At 44.9% G+C, this 24,178-nt stretch overlaps 1 protein-coding gene across 1 annotated transcript in view; it reads left to right on the top strand.

Moving 5' to 3' along the window:
- The window catches only part of LOC104165379 (SET-binding protein-like), an 89,675-nt gene that overhangs the window by 10,131 nt on the left and 55,366 nt on the right, over window positions 1-24,178 (top strand). Inside the window, exon 2 of the mRNA XM_009704987.1 lies at window positions 23,568-23,651. Coding sequence (XP_009703289.1) covers window positions 23,568-23,651 — 84 coding nt within the window. The remainder of the gene's footprint in view (window positions 1-23,567; window positions 23,652-24,178) is intronic.

Below are 24,178 nucleotides of genomic sequence, written 5' to 3'. Positions count from 1 at the left end.
TTTTCTGACCTTGCATTCACCAGCACCCAGCTGAGTACTCTTCCCAAAGACAGCCTCTTGCTTTCCATGGGATACTTTTCTTCAATAATTTATGTAATCATTAGGATGAATTCCCTCCAGCCTTTTCTCTCTCTTGACTTAATTCCGTTGCATTACTTGTAATTATAATCCTGATTTGAAGGAGATGGGGGTGGTGGGGAGGAAGGCTGTTTCCTTCTGTGACTACAGCACAACGACCGGAAGAGGAACTGGGGAAAGTGTGATGGGCAGGGATCGATCTGTCCTTAGGTCATTGGCTTTAGGCATGGGCAAGAGCTGCCAAAAGTCACTTGGGGACATCAACTACCAACATGCTTCATGAGAATTTGTGAAGCACGAGGCAGCTCTACGAGGAGGGAGCACATCCTTTGCTGCTCCCTGTGCTTTGGATGGCAGACATGGTGCGTAATCAAGTCATGCTTCATCCTTGGAGGCAACTTGGGTGCTTGGAATGTTGGAGCCCTTGGATCTGTTTGGGGCATCCTTGAAAAAAGTGGGAATTTGGCTGTTGATGTCATCTAGAGGGAAGAAAGGGAGGGCAGCTTGTGACGGACAACCAGGTCCTTAACCTGAAGCATTTGAGTGTGATAGAAGGACTGATGGTGACTTACCCTTGGCTTTCTGCATCTGTGGGAATTCATATTGCTGATGTGTACATAAGACTTTGATAAAGTAGGACAGTTGCTAATTACCATCTAAATAAGCCTTTTACTATTACATTGTGAATTTGGCTGCTGAACTTCACTTCCACCTGCTAAGATGTTGGTGTGGGGGATTGTCCTAAAGTGCTGAGAAGGTGGGGTGGAAATGTAGTGAAACCCTGTCTTTTTTTCAGTCTATCTGACCTGACATAAGCTAATAAAACTTAGCACGAGCCTGTGGGGTACAGCAGCTGCATGCTGGAGATATAAGTTGACTCAGTCCATCTTGGCCACATGGTTTAATAGGCCTATGTGAAATCCCTGGGTCAGAGGCCAGCCACCATGCCCATCTTTGTCACATCTCGGTGATGTGTATCCTGGCAGGTTTTTCTTTTTGTTCCCTCCCCGGCATGGAAAGAACCATCTGCCGGGTTGGCTTTCAGAAGAATTTCAAAAAATACCAATTTCCCTTTGTTGTGAGAGGAGGGGGGGGACACGGGACAGAAGGGGGAAGGAGGGCCTGACCTAAAACTAAGCCAGTATTTGCAGGGGGTTTAGAATAGCTCGTATTGTGTTTCCTACTCCCCAAGGAAGGGTTGTCCTCTTTCTTCTTTTCTCTTTGATTCGATTCCCTGCCACTCTGTGAGCAAGTCAGAAGCTGCAGCTGCTGCTGTCAGCTGGGAAGGGAGTCCCCTTGTTTAAAACCCATGTGTTAATCCCTGGTTCGAAAAAGTCGAAATGCTTTATGCTGTCCTTACAGCCCCCTTTGCTTGCCTGCATCTTCGCTGCTTGCCTGCAGTCTTGCCACTTGTGTTAAAACACAGATAGATGTTGACCTCAAACAGACTCAACAAGAAGCACAGGTAGGATAAAGATCCATGAATAAATCAACCCAAAGACTTGACAATGTGACCAAATCTAGCTTTTGAGAGTGGGGAAAGGAGTCAGAAAGGACATCAAGTGTGTTGTGAGGTCTGGGGAAAAAATTATGGGGGGCTTGGGGAGTAAGGGGAGCTTTTTTTGTCATGGCTGCTGGACACAGATGGGTAGAAATGTTTGCTCACGGGGGCTGTGCTTTGTTCCTGAGGAAAAGCTGTCAGCCCAGAGGGAGAGGAATTTAAACAATGAGGTAAGGAGAATTTGGGCTCTGCCAGTTGGAGATGGCCATGCAGGCAGCACTGGAGAGGGTCTGATGGGTAAATTGTAGGCCTGAGGGACTCAAGGTTTATCATCAGGTGTGATGCCACAGCGTAGAAGGGTGAATGCAAAGGGTGGCCTGAGGTTGAAAAGGGAGAGAAGGAAAGAGTTTTGATTTTGACTGTGGCTTTTTCTCAAAAAATACCCTCCTACCTTTCCTAGTGGAAGAAGAAAATGAATCACCACAGAGATAGGGAGAAAGGAGTTAGATGATGGGTGGTACTTACAGAAAATTATCATGTCTCAATACTACGAAAGACCATAAGTTTTCAACACTTTCCTAAGGTCCTCCCTAGTTTACAAGCAAAAAATTGAGGCAGACAGAGGTGTCTTAACCCAGGGCCACTGGAGAAGGTATCCCACCTTCTGCTACTCCAACTACAGCAAGGATCCCTGCGACCACCCCAATGGTGCATCCACCAGACTCCCACCACCACCTAGCTCTCCCCATCCATGGGTTGCAAAAAACAACCGATGTCCCTGTGGGTCTTCCCTGCCACCCTTTCCCAGATGTGGTGATGGTGATGGGAGCACACCAGCAGTGCCTGCCCACCTTGATATCCCTTGGCATGGGGTGGGCTGGTAGGTGGCCCAAAGCTCTCGTGCATGGGCTCCTTCCTGGCACATTATGCGCAATCTCTGCTCCCCATTTTGGGTGGTGGGAAGAAGCTGGCAGCTGCTGTCTGTCCCCCACCCTACCCCAGCCCCTTCCCCATCGTGGCCCCTCGTTAATAAAGAGGCGCAATTGGGAGCCCTCCCTCCATCCTGTCTGGTGTGAGGCCATTTGTGTGCCGGAGGAGGAGGGACAGATGCAGCACTGGGGGGGTTGGCAGCGGGGGAGGGAAGGAGGGAAAACTCTTTTGTTTGTTCAAGTAATTTAGGCCTCAGATGTTTTTTTTAAAAAAAGGCCAAAAAAAAAAAAAAAAGCTTGCTCAGCGTCGGTAAAGGTGTGCTGCTGGCACATAAAAATATCTCAATAGCAGAGGGAACAAAGTGCAGCAAAGAGGTGGGGATTTAAGCATTTTGGTTTTCCTTCTTAGATTTGTCAGGAGAAATGTGAATCATTAAAAAAAAAAAATAAATTGATTTCTGCCCTTCACCAAGATCTCTGCATCCCAGCACTGTGTTTAGTTGTGAAGGACTAAAAGCGGAGCGCGGGCTGAAGGCTGCATCGATTCCTGGGTGTTGCTGCTGGGTGTTTGCTTTGTGTTTGCTCTCCTTAGCTGGGCTGAAGTAAAGCATAGGAGAGCTGCTGGTTTTTGCAGCTAATGAATTTCACTCCTGCTTTATATGTGCTAGCACATTGCCTTTGGAGTCAAGACTTTCTACTTTATGTGCACTAACACATTGCCTTTGGTGTTGAAATCGCAGCTCTCCTATGCCTCCCTGTTCCACATCATTCACTTTAGACATCTCTTTTTTTTTAAAATGAGGATGGAAAATCAAAGAAAAAAATGACAAACATTCGTCTGTTCCTTTAGCTTCTGTAAAACTCACCTTTAAACCTCATTGAGGGGCCTAAACTAAGTTGAAAGTGTCTGCTCTGTGATGGGTGGGCTTTGTTGTTGAAACCCTTGTGTTTCAACTGTGTGAAAGTTGCGGAAAAATGCACGTGGGATAGGCAGAATTAATTTTTTTTTTTTAAGGTAGAGAATAGGGTAATGGTGTGAAAGAATGAATTAGTTGTGGCAAATCTTATTAGTGTCCATTGTAAGCAGAGAAGCAGAGACATATGGGAGCACTTGCAGAATTATTCCTTGTTTATTCAGCTTTGTAACCGAAGCAAATTTTTTTATATAGTGTCATTTATTTGGCAACTGGAGGGGTGTGGAAGGTGTGTGTATATGTAGCAAAAAGGGGGGAAGGGGGATCACAATATTGGTATTCCATTAAAACTGATGCTCAGTGCTTTGTTTGTCAGGTTTTGGCAAGGCTTTTTGCTTTGAAAGCCATTCAGAGAGGATCGGAGCAGATGGCAGGGAGATCCTGTTTGTGTTATTTTTGGACATTCCCATTGAAAGTCTCAGATTGTTGTCCTTTTTCTCCCCTTCCCCCACTCATGTATGTTTTTCTTTCTTCCTTCCTTTCCCCTTTCCTTCCTGAGAATTTTTTTTCTTTTTTTAAAGCATATATTGTTAATAATACAACATCACCTAAAAACTGGGTGTATTTCTGATGAACCTAGCTGTGGATATTTCATTTCTGTCTGCCTAGATTTGGAAGAAGTTGTAGGGAGGACTGTCTTCTCCTGAAGCAGTATGAGCGGTGTTAGGAGCGTGAGTTGGGTAGGGATGAGAAACCAGACTGCAATTTTGATGGGTTCAGTTCAATAACAGCACGTTTCCCCAGTAGACCAGCAGCTGTATTAAGCCCAGGCAGCAAGTTTAGATTGAAAGTCTATGATAAAACAACTTTAGTGATTTGCATGACATGCGCTTGCAACCTCCATCCATTTTTAAGCCTTTGTGGTGGAGAGGGCCAGCTGTAGATAGACTGGAAAACTGAACTATGCCCTGGCTCTTCACGGTGGTCTTCCCACGTCACTGATGAGATTCATTGGTCTTAGGCAGCCCAGAAGGCTTTTGTTCTGCCATCGACGGCACCCGGATTGTGCTGGAAAGAGAGAACTTCATTGCCTCACATTCCTGGTATAAGCAGCTTTCCCAAGCAGTAATTTAACTTCATGTAACACCGCTGGAAATGTCTGCAGTGCTTTTCATGTGGAAGTCTTCACCAAAGCCCTTCACAACCTTTGTGCAGGCAATCCAGCAAAGCTGAGCCCGGTCCCATCAGTTAAAGCACTTGGCTAGCCCAGGTCTATCAGCAAGGAAGCGCACACACAAAGATGATGGGAGGTCTTGGCTGCAGTCGGTATCCAAAAGTTCAGGTGATTCACCCGAAGCTCATCCAGATGATTAAATCTCTTAAGCTAAGCTAGAAATCTCGAGGAAACAAGCTTTCTCATGCTCGTTCTGTCGGTGGTTATTCCCAGCTAGAAGCAGATATTTAAATCCTCAAATCTTTACATCAGCTGATATTAGACGTGCTTTTGCACAGGGAAATGGTCCACAAGGACATTAAGCTTTGGCCCAGAAAAGGGAGCAAATGAACTTTACAGGCTTTAGTTTAACTACTCTAACCCTTTAAGACAGTTCAGTGCAGGTTTTCTTTGAGTTCGAGGTGATGATTCATGTTGGTTTCTAGATTACTTGAACCTATATACCCACATCCTCAATTATTTTCTTTTTAACTGGTGCACTGAGAGAACCCACTTCAGAAACTATCATTTTGTTCTTAATTGAATGAAAGCTCAGAAGCCTTTCACTTGCATTGTAGCACCTGAGTTTCAATGCTGTACCTGTAGGAGAGATCTGCTCAGAGGTAGCGGGTGACCCAGGATATGTGAAGTGATGTCACTTGAAGTGCATTTTGCTGACTAGAATAAGCTATAAAGGGGGGAAAAAAAAAACCCAAACCCAAACCTCACCTTCCTCTTGCTGTCACCTCTTGCTAGACGATTAACATCCTTTTGGCAGGATTTTTGCTCTGCAGCACTGACTTTTACGCCTGCCTTATTAAAGTTTGGCAGCTTGTTCTTGTTTCCTACTGGACAAGCCTTCTGCTCAGAGGACCTTCCTCTGCTCCTGGGGCGTCACGGATGCTCTGCCCGGTGAGGGTTTCCCTTCAAGAGCTTCCAGCATTAAGGGTTTTCCTGGTCTGGCACATTGAGAAAGGAGCCAAGCAACAGTCTCAGCCTAGACAAAAGGCAAATTCGACCTACTATTTATGTAGTTACTTAAACATGATTTAACCTAAATAATGCACTCTGTGACTTGGCCAGGGGAGAGGGGGGAAGGGGAGGAGAGGGGCTTGTTTCTAATGAGCCGGGAGACAGCACAATTAATTACATATGAAGGACAGATAACAGACAGCAAACTGTCTACAGCAGAGAGAAACAAAATACCAATGTGAACAATTAAAGCATCCACGTGATAGAAGGGTCAGCGATTTCTCATACAGCGGGCGGCTGGGCATGGCCCCAGGAGAGCCGCGATGGATGCTCGGCTGAGCGGCCAGCCAGGGGGGAGGCTGGGCGGGTGCAGGCTTTCGGGATCCTCCGCCATCAAAGTCGAGCAGGCGCTTCTGAGGCTGACAGGCTGCGCTCTGGGCATTATTTTCATCACATGTGCTTTTGACAGTGGAACCGTTAGCTACTAATCTCAGCGACACGCGAGACGGGGAGGAGAGCAGTCGAGGCAGGAGAAGAAGAGCAAAGGCTCTGCAGGCAATTAGGTACCTGCTTCAGAATGCTGCCGGCCACACAGAGGAGAGCCAAGATGATGGAGGCCTTCCTTCCTTCTTTTTTTTAAAAAAATGTGTTAATTTCCCTCATCGTTTCCAGATGTGGAAGCACAAATTCCAGCTGCTGGTAATCAAATTCTTTGAGGAGTGTGGTCAGAGATTTGCACCCTCTCTGCTCCCCACCCCCAGGTTGCGATGGAGTCTGGCATAAGTTATCCCCCCCAACACCCCTTTCATCCTCCTCTCCCTACCAGCCCGTCCTGCGGTCAGCCCTTGGCTGTAAAGATTTGAAGGTAAAGGCCGATGGATTAGCCTAGGGAAAGGCCAAAGGTTAAATGAGCGGGGCTAGCAGCATGTAAAGGGCTATGATTGAAATATTTGCTGAATGGTGACAGGCAACAGAATAGAGGCAGACAAGTGGCAAATTCCTGTTTTCTCCTCTAATTGAGAAAATATTTTGAGTGGTATTCAGGCAGGCTGCAAATCAAGACTCTGGGAAAGTCAGCCAACTGGGGAGGGGAAGGAGGGGAGAACTTCAGTGGAAACGCCATTCCCAGTAAACCTGTTTCCAAAAACTTTGCACTTACGCTTGTGGAAATCCCTGGAGTCTGGTGCTTACATTTTGCTCATTCATTTTTCCCATGCAACTGTGGCATCAAAATACTCCCCCTCTGAATTCAAATGATCTCCCAAGCAGAATGTGACCCATTCCTGATGTTTTTGTGGCCACGGAAGTCTTGCTTTGCAAGTCTAGCTTCTTACATGGAAGTGCTATTATGAAAAATCTGGGTGTTGTGAGGATCCAGCTATCATCTGCTGGTCAGGAGGTGAATGAGCTGTTTCAGCACACAATGCAGATGAGTTTTGATGGTGTATCAGTAAAACATGACAGCTACTTAACCCTTGAGTACGTCCACTTGTAACATGGAAAACGCTCAGCTGTGTTTCAAGCCTGACTGATGCATGATGCCTGCGTGGCCGGGTAGGGCTGTTACAGTCATCATGAAAGTAAAGGGAGAGAAAATGTGTTTGTCTGGTGCCTCACAAGTCAGCTGCACTGAGTCCTGCCTTGGCCTGGCCCTCCAGCATCCCTTGCTTGCTCTTGGGTGTGGATGAGAGGCTCCGGTGGCACTTGGGAGAAGGAAATTACAGCCTGATGTGACCAAAAAGCAGTTAGGTGGCCTTTCATACCCTGACATCTTCCTCCAAGGGATTATTTAATCTTGCACATCCCCTCTTCCCTAAGCCTTCTGCCTCTCTCTTCTCCAAGTGCTCCCACTGAAGCTGATAATGTACTGAGAAGGTTTCAATTAACGTAATTTCCTTCTTTCTTAGAAATCTGTGGTTAGTTAAGGAGCTGGGGAGAAGGGGAAGAAAGATGTAAAAAGAAGCAGTTCCTTGAGCCAAAAAGCAGCATGAGGGTCAGTGGAGTTTACATTCACTTCTATATGCTCATGTCGTAAAAATCAGAGACCAGTTTATAAAATGTTTTCTAGAGAATGCCATAGCTGCAGCAGAGGAAAGTTTTGGCAGGGGTATAGCCTATTTGTGGCCAGCAAGTTGTATTGTGTTTGGGCCCTCAAAGTCTTATGTGCTCCTTAAAGATAGTCAAGAGGCAATCAGGAGCTTTTTTTATAGTCAATATGGGCTTGGTTAAAACTTCAGTGTTCATCAACTGGTCCAAAACTTCGTTGCTATAGAGAGCTTGGCTTGCTTCGTGGATCATCTTCAAGTGAGGCATGCTGAGGTCTGCCAGGGTTCCCTTCTGCTGACCTTGCTTTACAACTGGCCCTGGAAAATGGGTGACAAGGTTGGGGCAGTACTCCTGCTCCCGGAGCAAGGCAAGGGACAACTGTTTTTTAGCCGTATGGCCACGAAGTAGCTGGTGTGTTGGTTGCTTGGCACTGCAGATTTGTGCCTTCATTTGGGCACACTCCTGTGATGGGAGTAGGCAGCATGGTCACTGCCTTACAGTGGGGAAACTGAGGCAGTAACATGCCTCCCTCTGCATAATGCTCTGTATCAGCATGAGCTGAAAGTGAAGCCCCTGGCTCATTCAGTCATCAAACCATCCTCCTGCCTTTAAATCACGGGTCTGTCTTGACCTTCCCGTACCCCCCTCAGTCTCTGCCTGGGTTGCACAAGTGAGAACAAAGTGACACTTGTTTGCCTCGTCCAAAGAGCTCACTCAAGCAGGTGATTGTCTTGCCTCTTCTTTCAGTCTCAAAACAAAGTGTTGAAAGTGTTGTCCTGGGATGTAAAACATCCCATATATTCCCCTGGGATTGGATTTTTCCTTTCTGAGTGCAAGTGACACCGAAAGGAAAAGAGGTCAAAATTGCAGGATACAGTGAATAATTCCCAGGTGCTGAAATTAGGAGAAAGATGTGAGCACTCATCCTCTGTGCTCCTTACAGGGCAGGGAGCAAGGGAACTTTAATGGCTCTAGCTGCAATCACTAAAGAGTTGATCCTTCATTTGCAACCCTGCCAGAAAAAACTGAGCAAGAGGATGAGAAGTCAATCAAAATCAGTTAAAAACTCCTCATTGTTTATTTGGCTTGGGAATGTCAAGAGGCCAGCGGATCTGAAACCAACACGAAACCATGTCTTGCAGAAAAGACCATGGTTTTCAGCTGTGAAGCCCTGTTCACCTCCAAAAAGGGAAGTTTCTCCCTTCTGTGTTCAGCAAGGGAGGTTTGGTTTTATTTAATCATGAATATTTTCAGCATACGTGCTGCATCACATTTGCATGAAGGTTGGAGGCTTAAACTCCAAAGGGGTCTGGACCTCAAAACCCAGGGGCATCCAGTATGCAAGCCAAGGAACTGGAAACATGGATTTTGTGCTTAAAATGAAAATATCAAGCCATTAAACTTTCTCTGTTTTGATCTTCCTCTCTGAAAGTAAGGGATAGGAAGCCCACGCCATTCTCTATGATAAAGTGAGTAGTTCTTAAGGTCTACAAAGCATTTTGAACCCCAAAGTGATATCTAAACGTCATTTCATTTTATTTGGCCTGCTCTGGTTTCTAGTCAAAATGAGAGAAATACAAAAAGATCTTGAGTCAGCGATGCTTTTGGTTTTTGTTTGAATTTGAAGCCCCAAAAATGAAAGCGGAGGGGGGGAAGGAGCGAGACAGGAAATACAAACTGAAACTAAAAAGGAGACTTGAAGAAACCCGAGAGAAGTGGAAACTCTGAGCTTTGCCTGGGTGCCTTCAGCTGTAACGACCTGAAGGCTGAGCTCACACTAGAGTGGGAAATTGTACTTTTTCATGTAACAAATAGAGGAGAGCTTCCCTCAGGGGACTGATGAGTCTGGTCCCCTCAAAAGTTTCAGTTTCTAAAATAATACCCATGGTATCGACCTCTTTTAGTAGAGCTTTTTTTTTTTTTTTTTTTTTTTTTTTGTGGGGAGAGACAGACCACTTTGGATATCAGTTTTCAGGGGAAACTGAGGCTCACAGCTGTAACCTGAGTTGCCACAGGTTATTCATACAAAAAAGCTTAAATTTCAAAATTTCCAGGCTAGTGCTTTATCCTCTAGGCTATAATGTTTCTCCAGGGTCATCTACTCGGTTGCTCAGGATTTTATGTTGGGAAGAACCAGCTTCTGGCTGGAAATTTAGAAATTTGCCTCATTCGTAAAGGAAATTTTTTTTTTTTTTTTTCCCTCCTGGCATGTGGTTTCTGGTTCTGGTTACTCATTTCTCTGAAAGAGGTTAAAAGAGCCTCTTGCCAGCCCCATGACACAGCATTTCAGCGAAGAAGTGACCAAAACCATGTAAATATCTTGTTTGGGTGTTTGTAATCACCAGCCCAGACCTTGATTTTTATCTTCTCAAATGAGTGGGTGGGAGGGCTGGGTGATAACAGTTCAAAGCAACACAGTTCCTAGTATCTGGGGCTGAAAGGAGGAGTGTATTTTAGAGTAAGGGCTATGAACACCACGATATTATTAATTCAGTTGCTTGCCCTGTTGCTGTAACATTTTGCGACCAAAATAGCGGCTCAGGTCATTCCTGTTTCCTACAGAACACTTTGCTTGTTTAAAATATTTTAGGAATTATAGATATACTTTCCCCATTGACTTCACTTGTTACACCTCAGGCAAATAAGATGAGCGAGCTTAGGTGAAAGTGAAGATAAAATGTTAAAAATTTGGTGAAGTAATGTAGGTGGGAGTTGAAGAAAAGGAAAAGTTTGATAAAGTTTGATAATCTTGGTTGGAAAGATCTCCCTCAGACTTTGACCGAAAAGAAAGTTGTCCTTGCTTTCCCTCGGAATTTAATTATTTTGTCAAAGAGTGAAAATGCACAGAAATTTGAGTGTTTTTCAGGCTTCAGATATCGACAGAAAAATCTGCGTTGCCTTCAGGGAATTTAAATGAAAATAATCATGCTTTTTTTGGCTACATTTGGCTAGATAAGGGAGATTGTTGGGCTTTTTAATTTTTATTTTTTTTTTAATCTGACACCGTTATTAAACCAAGTCCAAAGTGAAGATTTAGAAGTGTTAAAGTTCCTCCCTCTGGTTTTATTTAGACCTTTGAAACTCCAGGCAGGCCAGGGAGGAGGCTGGCACTGGTGAGCAGGAACTTGAGCAGGAACCATGGCTGCCACCGCGCTGCCCTCGCCCTGCTACTCTGCCTGGGCTGTCCTGGCCTCTGCTAGGAATTAAGGGGCTTTTGGTCATGCTTTGTCTCTTTTGTCTGGCCAGTTGCTGGTTATCTCCTCACACTTGCCACTAACTTGCCTGTTACCACTCTGATTCCTGTAATTTTTGGTCCAGTTCTTGAAGCAGTATGAAGGGTTAGGCTTAGGTCCAGTCTTAAATAGTGGATTTGTGGCCCATTGTGACTCAAAGCTTGTTGTTTTTTTTAAAATTTCCAACCCAGATGCTGAGATAGCTGATACGGGTAGCTGGGAAAGGCAAATGGCCTTAAAGCACCACTAAGGGCAAGAACCTAATGAGAACCATGAACTAAGACAAGCATTGCGGCCTTGCACCATCACCCATCTGCTTCATGACTGGGAGATGTGAGACTCAGGATGGAGGGGCCCAGGTCTTCAGGCTGCTCTGACACGTTTGACTTTTCATACTACTGATGTGGTTGGGCTTCCTTGGCCAACGAGTGGCGATATGTCACGGCAATAGACCCTGAGTGTGTTCCCTCTCTTGCTGGCATGGTTAGGCATGATATGGCACTGAGGAAGCTCCTCTTTAAGGATAACAAAAGTCCTTTGTCCTTTGTGAGGCCAAGATGGGCGAACACAATCCCTTGAGTTTCAATACTAGTGGTCTTGGACCTGCTAGAGGCTGAATTATCCAGAACTTGATGGATCCAGTATGCCTGAATTAGTCCAATATTTGGATGGGAGAGCTTTTGAAGGCCTTAGGTTCTGTTGGCATAAATCAAGGAATCATGGTTGAACACCTCGGGTATGCGAGACTAGAGATGATACTAACACTGGTTTGAAAAACTTTTCTCAGGCCCGTTGGAGAAGTTCTATAATGAAAACATTTTTTACCCTTAAACATGGGAGGAGGGAAAGAATCACGGAGACTTTAAGGGACTTTCCAAATAAAAAAGACTCATAGAGGGAAAGCAACTCAAGGACCCCAAAATTTCTTAGCGTCATATGAACAGCGTAGTCATGAGAGAACAGCATCTTCCCTTAACCCAACATGCAGATGCAAAACATTTTGGAACCTCACTACAGAGGGTGGAAATGTGAAATGATGTGTTTCTGTGGTGGCTTGGTGCTTAAAAGCTCCAGTCAGAGATGTGACGGATGGTACCTGCTGCTCCTTGACCTGCTGCAGATGCCATCCTGAGAGTGGGCACGTTGGGGGATCTCCTGGGACTTTTACTGCCAGCTACAAAATGGGGAGCATCCTCATTCTCTTCACAGGATGAAACAGGTTGGTTTTGTGGGAAGCTGAGACCCCAGGGAGGTGCACAGTGTGCAGGAGTCAGCTTGGATGCCATTAGCTCAGTGTTGGTCGCTGCTGGCTCCCACATCTCAAAACAAAACCACAAAAAGCTGAACACCCCCTCCCCCACCTCTTCCCAGTTTTCCATACTGCACCCTGCTTCCCATTGACTTTATTGCAGTTCATTGTTATCCGTAACTGGGGAATTCTGATTTAATGGTGTATTGGACAGATTGCTCTCGACACCATTCCCCTTTCCTTCCATCCTATTTCCGTAGAATAATGTAAGATGATCTTTAGCAAGTCCCCTTTTGTCAACAGAAAATCCAAACGGAGGAATCGGGTTGATTGCTGGCTCCATGTGCTCTTCTGTCCACTGGAACATCTTCCCATTGTAGTAACATCGAATGTAAAGACTGAGGAACTTGACCTGGCAGGTGCCAACTCTTGGGAATACAAATGTTCAGCTGTAGGAAATAGCTCTGTTGCAGCGACGCTGTGGAAGCAATTAGGTAGAGGATAATGGACGGGCTGCAGTAAGATAGGAGGGAATGAGTCCAAGGAGGTGCTTCATGGTGAGATCATAAACCACAAGAGCGAAGCGCGGATGGGCTGGTGATGTCAGCTGAAATCTGTGGTGGAATTCATCTCCTTGCAGAGGACTTCTCTCTGATTGTTGATGTTGCTGCTTTTAGTGGTTTCCAAGGTTGGAGGCCCCGCTGTAGAGTGACTGCAGCAGCGTTAAAGTTGGAAACGCTGCTGTGTTTCGGTTTTAGGTGAGCTTCTGGTTTCTGTTTCCACTGTCACAAAGTATTTTGCATTCACAAAGCGTTTCTTCCTTTCTGAAGGCTGCAAGTGGGTTGGTTGAATGGGGAAAGCGTCATTCCCTATTACAAGGGACCACAAGCCCAACTGCTTGGAAAAAGCAACGCAGCCTTTGCTTTGGGGCACCTGTTACCGTGCTCTCTGCATGTTACCTTACCTACATGTGCAGATGCAGTTGTAGAAAAATGGGGAGCCTAAGAGTCAACACTCATTTTGCTCAGTGGTTGCAAGTAGAAGAAGGATCATGCGTGAAAACATTCAACCTGCTCAATTCTGCTCCATTGCAGAGTCAGGTGGCAATGGGAAAACATAAGCGTGAATCAGAAGGTACTGTCTGCAGGCAGGATCATCACTTCTTCTCCTCTGTGTTTGTGAAGGACTCAGGTGTAGGCACAGGACTAATGGAAGAGCTCCTTCCCTAGTGGTTTGTGCAACTACACCTTTCCTTCTGGGAAGCATCTGGGGCTTCTCTGTGCCCGCATGCAACCCCTGCTGCCTTGGAAAGAGGAGGGCTGCTCTTCCTCCCCGGCCGCCTCTCCCCACAGGGGCTTCCCCACCATGATCTCATGGAGCTCTAATGGTAATTATCGTCATCTCATGGCTCAGCGGTGCCTGCCTTGAGATGAACCCACCGTGTGGCTTTTGATACCTATCATCTCAGTGCGAGGCACGTGTTTTCACACACACGCTTCTGTGCTGCCCGCAGTTTGCACTCTGCAGATAATACATGGGCCGAATTCTGCTCCCGTTTCTTGGAGTTAAATACATGCAAAACTAGGTAAGAGGACTAGAATGCAGTTAAATTCCTTATCAGCTCATGCACCAGCCTTTGCACGCGTATGCAATGTCTCATTGCAAATTAAAAAAAAAGAAAGAAAGAAAGAAAAAGCAGTAAAAGGTGTTGGAAAAACAGTTTTCTTACCCTCTGTTCATTCTGCTCTGTAAATGGCTTAGAAGCTGTCCTTTTTAGAAAACTATTTTTCAAGTTAATCTATTTTTTTTTTCAATCTCAAAGTTTTCATTTCAGCTTGAAAAGCAAACATAACTTCTGTTATTCCCACAGCTCTGCTCCCAGACATTCTCCCCATCCTGGCACAAATGTTTAGTGATGGTGAGCCATGCAGTTTCTTGAGCTACCCTCTTCTTTTTCCTTTTTAAAAAAACCAATCCCTGCACTCAGCACTTTGCAGGGCTGAAAAATTTTCTGTGTTTAGAGAAGCAATGTGGAAATAACGAGGTGTTTTGGGATCATTTTGCTTTTTCTCTTATGGTTTCTTTCTTTTCTTTTTTTTTTTTTTTTTTTTTTTAATTTCCTTTCCTCAGGTTTTGCAGAATCAGGAGCTTTAGAAGTTAGTGTGCATCAAAACCAGGGCAGAGCTGCAACTTCCCCCACACCCTGTCAAATCTCTCCTTGCTCTTCTGCCTGTGCTGCTGTATAAAAAAATAAAGTGATTTGGAAAGTTAAGGAAAACCTCAGCCCAGCAGCATAGTTGTCATGCTCTGAAGAACCTAGGGGGTTTTCTCCAGCCTAGTTCAGATGAGGATCTCCCTTTGCCTCTTCTGCCTGGATGTTTCTTGGTGGGAAGTTCCTTGCTGGAGCGTGATGCCTCCTTGCCAGGGGAGCAGCACATGAGCTGATCTCTCTGAACAGGTTAAATAAACAGGACTGTGTTTGGGTTAATTGTCACTGGTTCTGCTGCTACTCTCCATTACTGATCTATCTGGGAGCCTGGCCAAGGAGCAGATGCGGGAGACAGCATCATCACCTCCCTTCTCGTCCTCATTGTGTCTGGCTTTATCTTTCTTCTTCTTCTTCTCTCCCTACTTATTTTTTTTTTTTTTTTTTCCTTCTTTTTTTTTTTTCCCTTTGGCTGAGCAAATAGGCCAGATGGCAGTGAGGGGAACAGACAACAAGTGAGCCATGGCATATGGGCAGGCTGTTTAATTTCGACTCATGTTGGGAAGTAGCTTACAGGGAGATAAGTTACAAAAGCAGAAGAGGAGGAGGAGTGTGTGTTGGAGGGGAGGGGAAGGAGGAAGGGGAGACCCTTTTTGGGATGAGGCAGCCCAGATGAGGCCATCCAGGGTGCAGGGGACTGCAGCCCTTGGCTGCATTCCTGACACAAAGCAGTAAATTAGCTGTTTCCATGTCAGTTTGTGCAGGAAGTCTTGTCGGCTGCACACGGGGAGGAAAGATGGAGATGTCTATCCTCAAATGAGGAGGAGGAGGAGGAGATGTCTCCTATTTCCACCTCGCCCACCCTCCCCCATGCGAGCTCCAGCTACTCTTAGGAGCTGAGATGCAGAGACTTTGCCCAGCTACAGAAGAGGAATCATGTTGCCCAAGATGATGTTTATCCATGCATATGATTGTGTATGTTTTCCTCCTGCTTTACTATGGGTATCAATGTGAGATCATCCACTGTAGACTTTTTTTGAAGCAAAAGGCATGATTTTTTAAGTTTTGTTACAAAACTAAGTAAAAAATTGTCACAAAATGAAAGGCAGCTTAGTTATAATGTAGTTTACAGCTATTCCCCTTTCCCCTTCCCTTCCCTTTTGGCATTCATTTTTCTCTCTTCTGTCTTACTTTTTGGATTCAATATGTTAACTATCAACTTCTCGCTATCTGTTCACGTCATTCATGCAGTTTGGATTTTGCTGACTGAGACCAAAGTGGGTCTTGCCTTGAATGTGTCTCAATGATTTAGGAACAAAATTAGAGTTAATTGCACTAAATTACACATATGTGAGGCTTCGTGGTTCATTTTGATCAACTGGGACTTTGAGAGACAGTGACGAGGGGTAGGTGTACTTTTCTTAATTTTTATAAATGTGTTGATTTTGCATCAGAACTTCATTGAAATGTGGTTAAAAATGACTACACAATTTAGGAACTTGAGAAGTTTTATTCCCATTGATGCTCACTGAGATTTGGGGTTTCTTGGTACAGGCTCTCATCTCCTTCACCCCAGAGGCATTTTTAAAAATATCTCATTTTGGCCAACAACATCTGAACTTTTTTTCTATTTGCTCCTCTTTGATGAGAACAAGCAAGGAATCCCAATACAATCATCACCTATGTGGACCATTTGGAGCTCTGTGAATATTATCATCATCCTGACCGGCGAAGTGGGACTCCGGCTAGGTGTACCCATGGATGAAATTCAGCTGTAAGCTGCACGCTTGTGCTTGGCAGGGTGGGAAAACTCTACAAACCAATTAGCTCTGGAAATCTTGAGCCCTGTTGGCAGGATGCAGATGATCCTGGACCATGGTTGAGCTCTATGCCTGCACAAAGAGGTTTTTATATAACATTAATTCTGCAGAGAAGTTTTTATTCACCAGAGAATCTGCAGAGAAATGATTATGCATCGCTGACTTGATGGAGTGGCATTTTAACTTCCAGCTCAGGCATTCCTCCACTGATTAGTTTTAACATGAAATAGAAACACAAGCCTGTGATTTATTGGTGAAATATTTAAGATAGATTATTAAATTATTCAAATAGCAGAGTTTAAAGCAGGCAAGCAAGAAAAAAAAAAAAAAAAAAAAAAAAAGCAACTCAGCCAAATAAGAGCTCAGTTTGCCTGAATTTGAAAAACATACATTTGGACTTTCTAGATATTTGAAACAAAAAGTGCTATTTCAGTGAGAAGAAAAAATGTATTTTAAAATTAAAGATTTCAACCTTATTATCCTCCCAACAAACTTAACCTTGAATCTTTCTCCATCTGATCCCTGCAGACACGGTTTCATCTGCAGTGCTAGTAATTATCGCAGCCCTCCATCATTTCCTACCATTCATCTACCACATCTTTGTGCACTCGCCCAACCTGGCTGCAGTTTTCCTCTTTCCATGAATGCTAATTGAGAGGCTTTTTGCCTTACTGTTGATAAACCAGGTGGGGACTTCCCTGGTCTTCTTGCCTGGGATTGGAATATCACCTCATCTTGTCCTGCACATGGAGTCGATCTTCTGTCCTACCCAGTGCTGGAGAAAAAACTTGTTGAATCTAAAATACTTGGTTTTGCCCAGTTGCCCTCTGACATCTGTATAACAGTATCACAAGGTAAAAATAGATCTGTCTTCTCAGATGATGAGATAGGGATCATGGTCATGATCTCTAAGGACTCCAGAGCTGTGGCAATAATAGTGTAGACTAGTGAAGTAAAGGGTAAGTAAAGCATAAAGTTTTTTTCTGGAACTCTTAATGCTGATTTCCCCAACTTTTGAGAATAAAATGTGTTGAAATTGCTGCATCCTAAGGGACATTTATTGTTTTCAGTTTCTGTGTACCTAATTTTTCCAAATTTGAGAGAGGTTACTAGCTCCCATAGCCATATCTGTTCTGAACATAAGATCAGTGTGATACTTTAAAAGCAAAGGTGATTGGACTTTGACACATCTTCACTGAAAATGCATGGGAAAAGTGCATCAAAATCCGTAGATGGCTTCGAAAAATTCAGCCTTTTCTCTTCATCTACTCCCATTTCAGCACAAAAAAGAAGCATTTTTCAAGTCTGACCTCCTCTAGCAAGCACTCCGTCTTGGGTGTGCAGCTGAGGAGAAGAAAACTTGCAAGGTCTGACTCTTTCAAACATGTGGCAGCTGAAAAGAAGATAATTAGGACAGGCAAATCCAAACAGTACTTTTGCAAATGGTATTTATCTTTTTGTCTCTGTGTGTGTGTGTGAGTCTATATTCTTCTTCTCCACCTGCCTTCAAAGGGAAGCTGATAAAAAGGATTTGCTTGGCCTTTTTGTTGCTGTAGGGGGAAGGGTGCCATTTGTGTGTGATGCTACAAGACAGATGCTGCAGGTGAAACTACCCCAGAGAAGGCAATCCTACCCGGAGGGGGCAACTCCTGAGACCGAAGCACTTCTTTTTCTTTTTCTGCTCTTTGTGAGTTTGTTGCGCTATGGGACCTGGTCCTTTATGGCATGTAGGAGTGGGCAAGGGTTTATGGAGCAATCAACTCCAGCAGCAGCAACGGTAATCACATAATGCTTCAGCCTTTTGTAATAGATTTTGTGTGTGTGTGAGCTGAAAGTATGGCCAGGAGGGAACGGGATGTAAAACGTTGGGCTTTTTTTTTTTTTCCCCTTGGAAAGAGCCTGTCTGAGTTCCTTTATGCTTTTCAGGCTCAGGAATGAGAGAGAGCGTGCATATGTGCAAGGGCATGCATGCGTCTGTACCCATACAGTCACTCAAGTGGGAAAAAACCCTGTTTGTGGTTCACACAGGAGGAATTTCTGATGGAGACAACAGTGCTAAGCAGAAAGGCCCATCCTGATCTCTAGCAAGTGAGGGACACACTCGCGCACACACGCACACACACACACACATACTCTCCGGGCGTTCTGCATAATACGTGCAAAGCGCTGCCCTTTAATGAACGTAACCTATGGCGGCTGGGATGCAGCCGGCCAGACCTCGCCATTAATAAACTGGGAACATTCTTCTCCTTTTTAGTCCCTTTCAATGCCAGCCCTGTGGTTTGATCTCCCTTGAATGCTGCTCCCCCTCATTTGGGGCTCCAATTCTGAGAAGATTTGGCGCATTGTTTGAGGTCGCAGGATGTCGGATTGATTTCGAAGCTTTTGTATTGACTCCGGGCTCCTGAATGAAGCTGTCATGTGTGTCTGTGGTTGGCTAGCAGGCTGTCCGGCTGCAAGCTGTGCCTTCCTTTGTTGTTTAGGCCTCATTGAGCTGAGGGAAGAGGCTCATTTCAGGGTGATTTACCACCACCCAAACACCAGCTGTCTGTTGTACTGCCGCTTGCCTCCACCTTGGATTCAGTTCTTGTTTCCCTTCGTTTCCCCCCTTCTCCTCTACCACTCTACCACTGTAGGCACTTGGGAACTTGTTCTTCAAGATGTGTGGATCGCCCTGACAGAACAGTGTAAAAAACATAAACATCAAATATGTTGTTCTTCCCAGCATCCCTTATGCACTTATGGGAATCTTCTTTTTAGGGTTCACTGTTGCAGTGCTATACACGTTTTCTTCTTGGCGAAGGACAGAACTATGGCCCTAGGGAGAAAAAAAATAAACCCACTGTGTTCCTCTTGGCTTGTTACTAAGTAGCTCATAGTGGAAACCAGTAATGATTTTATTGAAAAATGACTATTAAGCTCAGTGGCAGGATGGCAGACTGAATTGCATAGCCTGTGTGGTGTAGGATGTCAGGGGAGGTGGCTGCAAATGTGCTCTCCGGTCCTGAAGATGTTGGGATATTTGGGTGGATGGAAAAGGAGTCAGAGAAGGACAGTACTGCCTCCCTGCATGCTTGTCATTCCTGAGCAGGCGTGATCACTGTGTTTATGTGGATATCATGCTGGAGAGCTATTTTTGGTGGCATAAGACAGGAGAGGAAGAAAAGGGAAGAGGCTGCAAAGCGCTGCTCAGCTCAGCTTCATAAATCTCTTTCAACAAAGTATTTCTCCCTGAAAAGCCAGGCTGCTTCAGCAGCTGAAATGCTGATAAAAGTCTTGGAAAGACCATGCTGGATGCTGTGCTCTTCCCCAAGTTGCCATGGGCCAAGGCTCAGTTATCCTTCCGCACCTCACATTTTCATCTGTTGTTGGAGGACATTTTGAGGGTATGGCAAGGTAGGAGAGATGGAGAGAGCATGAACAGCTGAAAGCCAGGGCCAGGTTTGGCCAGTGAGACCTTCTAGGGGCCAAGTGGAGATGGGTTGCACCAGTTCCTTGGGGGTGAGGCTACTGCCAGTATTTTTGAGGGCTGTTACTCAAAACTGAGGAAGTCTGATGGGAACTGAGGAGGTCAGAGCCCAGCTACCCCTGCCAGTGGCTGCAAGGTACCTGGCACGGTGCTGCTAAGCCAAGCCCACCCCTCAAGCTGTTCTTTCCAGCTGCTGAGTTGTGAGAGCGGGAGGAAGACAGGATCCTCCGGTTAATCCCAGCCAGCTCCTCCGGAGCACAGAGCTTGGCAGCTCCACGGAGGCCCACCGGTGCCATGTGCGTCGTGTCCAACTCCTTTAAACGGGGCTGGCAGCTCCCCATGGAACCGCTCTGGGCAACGTGGTGGCACCAGGCCTCACCAGGGCCTCTGGGGCTGCCCTGGCGGTGGCAATTTGTGTGTGTGTGTGCCCCCGCGCTTCCCCCCAGAGCCGATGGCATGAAGTGAGTTGTGACCGGCCCTTGTTTGACTTCTGGGTGACATAGTTTGGTGTTTCTCGACCACAGGCTGTTAAAACTGGCAACTGATCAGCTCCTGTCACTCGTGCAGCTGAGATAATTAAGCTTGTTACTGTTACTATGATTATTTTTCTGCTTTTTCTGCAAACTTTGGCCAACTGCTGGAGTCTGTGGTGCAAGGAGGAGGATGAGGCCAGCGAGACTCCCTATAAGAGGTGGGATAATGGGACATAAGTGCTTTGCTTTTCAGTGCTGGCCAAAGAGCCTTCTTGCTCTTTGCCTTGGGAAGGGGGATGTCTGATGATGGGTGGGAGCCAGCAGAAGGCAAAGCGAGCTCCTCCATTGGGAATCCTTGTACCGACCTGCTTCTGAACCAAAGCATCGTGTCGAAAGCAGGCTGCAGAGGATCAGTTAGGAGCAATACGTCTATGAACTTTCAAGATCACTGTGCTGTTCTCCAATCCTGTTAATAAAAGGCCATGAAACATGGAAATGATGCTTCATAAAATAATGTCAAATGTCTATAATACCAGGTGAAATGAGGCTCCTTCTTTGCAGGGTTCTCCTTTCTCTCTCCTGTAAACATCAGGTGTTACTGGACAAAGGAGGGAGGGATATATTAGGAAGCAACAACCACAGCAGGATAGCCCCAGTGAGGTGTTTTAATTTCTTAACAAACTCCTTGGGCACTAAAAACTGTAAAATAACATACAGATAAACAAACAAAAACTCACTGACCCTTAGCACCCTGGAGCGCTCTGTTTCAGATCACTGAATAAAAGCTGAAGTTGCATGTGCATGTTTAATGTAACACAAGGCGTGTGCTGCGGAAAAGCGTGCTTTCTTCTAATCTGGTTCCAGACAGAAGCATCCAAACAGAAGCCCCTTTCCCTATTTTTTTTTGAACTGCTTGGTGTATGCAAGGAAACCCCTGAATGACAAGGCCTCCATCTGCTCTTGAACGGAGTTGCGACTGGCTGCAAATGTTGTCCATATGCTTTTTTTTTTTTTTTTGCCTTTCAACTTAGCTGCCTAATGTTAGACACCTATCCCCAAATTAAGCATCTGCTCATAATAAGCTTTCCTAAAAAAAGGTGGAGGTAGTAGCTAATTTGGGCGATGCACATTAGGAGAGGCGCATCTGCAGTTCGAAAAGGAGATGGGATCATTCATTCAGTGTATTGCTTTTGTTTACTTTTTTGGGGGAATGGGAGAGGTCTTACATTCTTGTACTGTCAGGGAAAAAGAAAAAACTATCAAGTTTTGGGTTCATATTCCCCCTCTGCACTTGTTTCTCCCAGTGATTATGGGCAACATCGTGCAATTTCTCTCTGTTAAATAAAGCTGGTGATAATTCCAGCCGAACAGGATAACATGGCCATGGTTTGCCATGAGCTCGGGTTGCATGACATTATATCCTAGAAGCCAGAGAAGTATCTAAAAATTGGAATTTTTCTTTGGTTTGTGGTATAGAAAGGTCTTTTTCAACATAATGACTTTGTGGTGGATATTGGGACAAGTTGACTGTCAGCAAGTCATGTATGGATCCAGCTTCCTAAACGGAGGTCTATGTTGCTGCTATAAACACCCTAAAGTATCCTGACTGTCCATCAGTTGCCTGTTGGGAAATGTGTGAGTCTCCCGTAGGTCCTTTTGTATCTCTAACTTGTCTCATACACTGTAGAGTGCCTAGAAAGTCTCCTTTGGTTAGACAGACAAGTCTCTCCCTGTGCCTCGGTTTCCTATCTCTAACATAATAACTTAATACAAATACTTTACATTTTAGTTTAATCACTTCTTTCTGGGGAATGATTTTCAAATTTAAGAGATTATGGACTGATTGTTGAAGGACTGTAATAATGGGGCAAGAGCAAAATAGCTTTGATAGGTGGAGTCACAGGCAGAGGATGCCAGTTGGAAGTAGGAAAACCTCGAAGTTTTGACAGGTTGCAATCAGCAGTGCCAACATTGAGAGTTTTGGTTAGGTATCAGGTGTAGGTACAGCCTTTTCAGTGTCTTTTTTTTCCAGCATCTCTTTTGGAAAAAGGAGAAAAGATAATTTTTTGCACATTATCTGACCTTGCTGGGACTTGTGAGATGCTAGGGTTACCAAGTAAGAGATCTCACCACACCTGGTAGGTTGCAGGCTCTCCTGGGGTGACCAGAAGTTTATCTGCCTTTTTGTAATTCCTGCCACCAAGGGTCATCTCTCTGCTGTGCCCTGACGTTGAGCAATGGCTGCAATTCCTTTTAATCGTGCCCTTTCCCTTCCTCATCATTTAGGGAAGAGTGCTTCCACTTGGCTAAACTCATTAACTGCTTTAATGTCGAGGTCTCTTTTTCCATATAAATTCATCCAACTGAAATCTTGTGCCTCTCCATGGCTGCATGCGAGCAGATTCTCCCTCTGTTGCCCAGCAGATGCTAAGAGTGTTTATTTTTCAGCTGTGGACAGCAAAAGTCTGAAAAAAGGCAATGTCTTTGTGTGTTTGTCTATGAGAAAGTAAGTAATTGCGATGGGTTTGTGGGGACTCAATTGACTGTGTTACTGTTTGAGCTCAAGGAGCATATTGACCAAACCTGGAACGCCAGCCCCTTTCTGCCATGGTGATTTATCAAGACATCCAGGTCCGATAAACTCCAAAAACGCTTTGGTGAAGAATCAAAGTGACTCAGATAATCCCCAGAAGAGAACCATGTTAATGTGAGGGACCTTGCTGCTCAGATCATGCTCAGTCAGTCTGATGACTTGTCAATGAAAATAAGGTGTATGAGCTCAGCTTGTTTCCGAAAGTGTTGGTTCTAGGCAAAAGGACGGTGAGGGGGACCCTGTTTCTTTGTAAATCTACGTTGGCCTCTGCACGTTTTCAACGTTGCAGGATCTGTACTGCAGTGTTGGGTGAGGTTGGGCTGTTGAATTCCTGACAAGGACTTGACAGTGATTATATGGACCCATTGTCCTAATGAGGGCAAGTCACACCCGTAGACTTTATTTCACTGAATCTAGCTAGACTAGAAGCAAGTAAGCACTAAATTGATAATGGTGAACAGAAATGCTGGTGTATGAACTTTACTTTAAGTTACTCCAGTTTGGTAATTGTACCCTCTGAGCATAATAGACTTGTTCCTGTTCATGTATGTGCATGAAAACATTGGGTTAAAATAACCTGTTCTTTTTCAGCTTGGGTGACCCGTATTCCCACTGTGTTTTTCTGTACACCTTGCTTTCCTTCTGCCCCTGTCTATGTGACATCCCTGATGCCCTGGTATTGGCCCTTGGGGAAGTCTCTTTGGCAGCTTGGGAGCCACCCCTCTGTGGAAGGGTATCTCCCAGCAATGCAGGATGAGTCCACAGGCTTCCCTAATACCCTTTCTTCCTCTGCTTCTGACCATAAATACAAGCCCCTTGCTCTTCAGTGGTTCAGATTGTGCTGATGTTTTTCTTGCCTTATCTCTTATAGGGAAAAGTCATTGGAGATGCAAAACTGCTTATGAGTTGTGGTTGCAGAAAAGGGAAAAATGCTCAAGTGAAAGACTCAGATCAGGTCAGTCAATATGTACTTTAACTGGCAGAAATAAAAGAATGTGTTAACTGCTGGTTGATTTGAACTGTGCTGTTGCATATCAGGGTTCCTGGACACAAACGGAGTCCTTGGCATGGCTGGCAATGATACAACATTAATGTTTTTGTGTTTGTTATTTGTTGAAAAACCCTCGAGCAAGATCAAGGATTCATTGCACTAGGAGCTGTTAATGCCCTAGTCTGACTTATTCCCATCTGGTTTATTTATTAATGAATTCTGTTTCTTTATAAAAATCCACTCCAGGCAATGCCTTTCTTGAAGAATATTATACTACTTTGCTGGCTAAATGCATGCAACCTTTGGTCTCACATTGTAGGTGCCTGGATGGGTGATGGTTACAGAGAAATGTGCTATTTGTTGCATGTTCTTGTTCTGAAATGCCACCATCACAAGAACATTCTTTATTGAGGTTCCTCATGATAGACACGTAAAAACTTGTTCACAAACTGATGGCCAGGTTTTAGTATTCATTACTTGGAATGAATAGC

This window comes from Cariama cristata, unplaced genomic scaffold, assembly GCF_000690535.1.
Source record: "Cariama cristata isolate BGI_N322 unplaced genomic scaffold, ASM69053v1 scaffold30837, whole genome shotgun sequence".
Lineage (NCBI taxonomy): Eukaryota > Metazoa > Chordata > Aves > Cariamiformes > Cariamidae > Cariama > Cariama cristata.
Note: the sequence above shows the minus strand (reverse complement) of the source record. Positions and strands in the feature narration are given on the sequence as shown.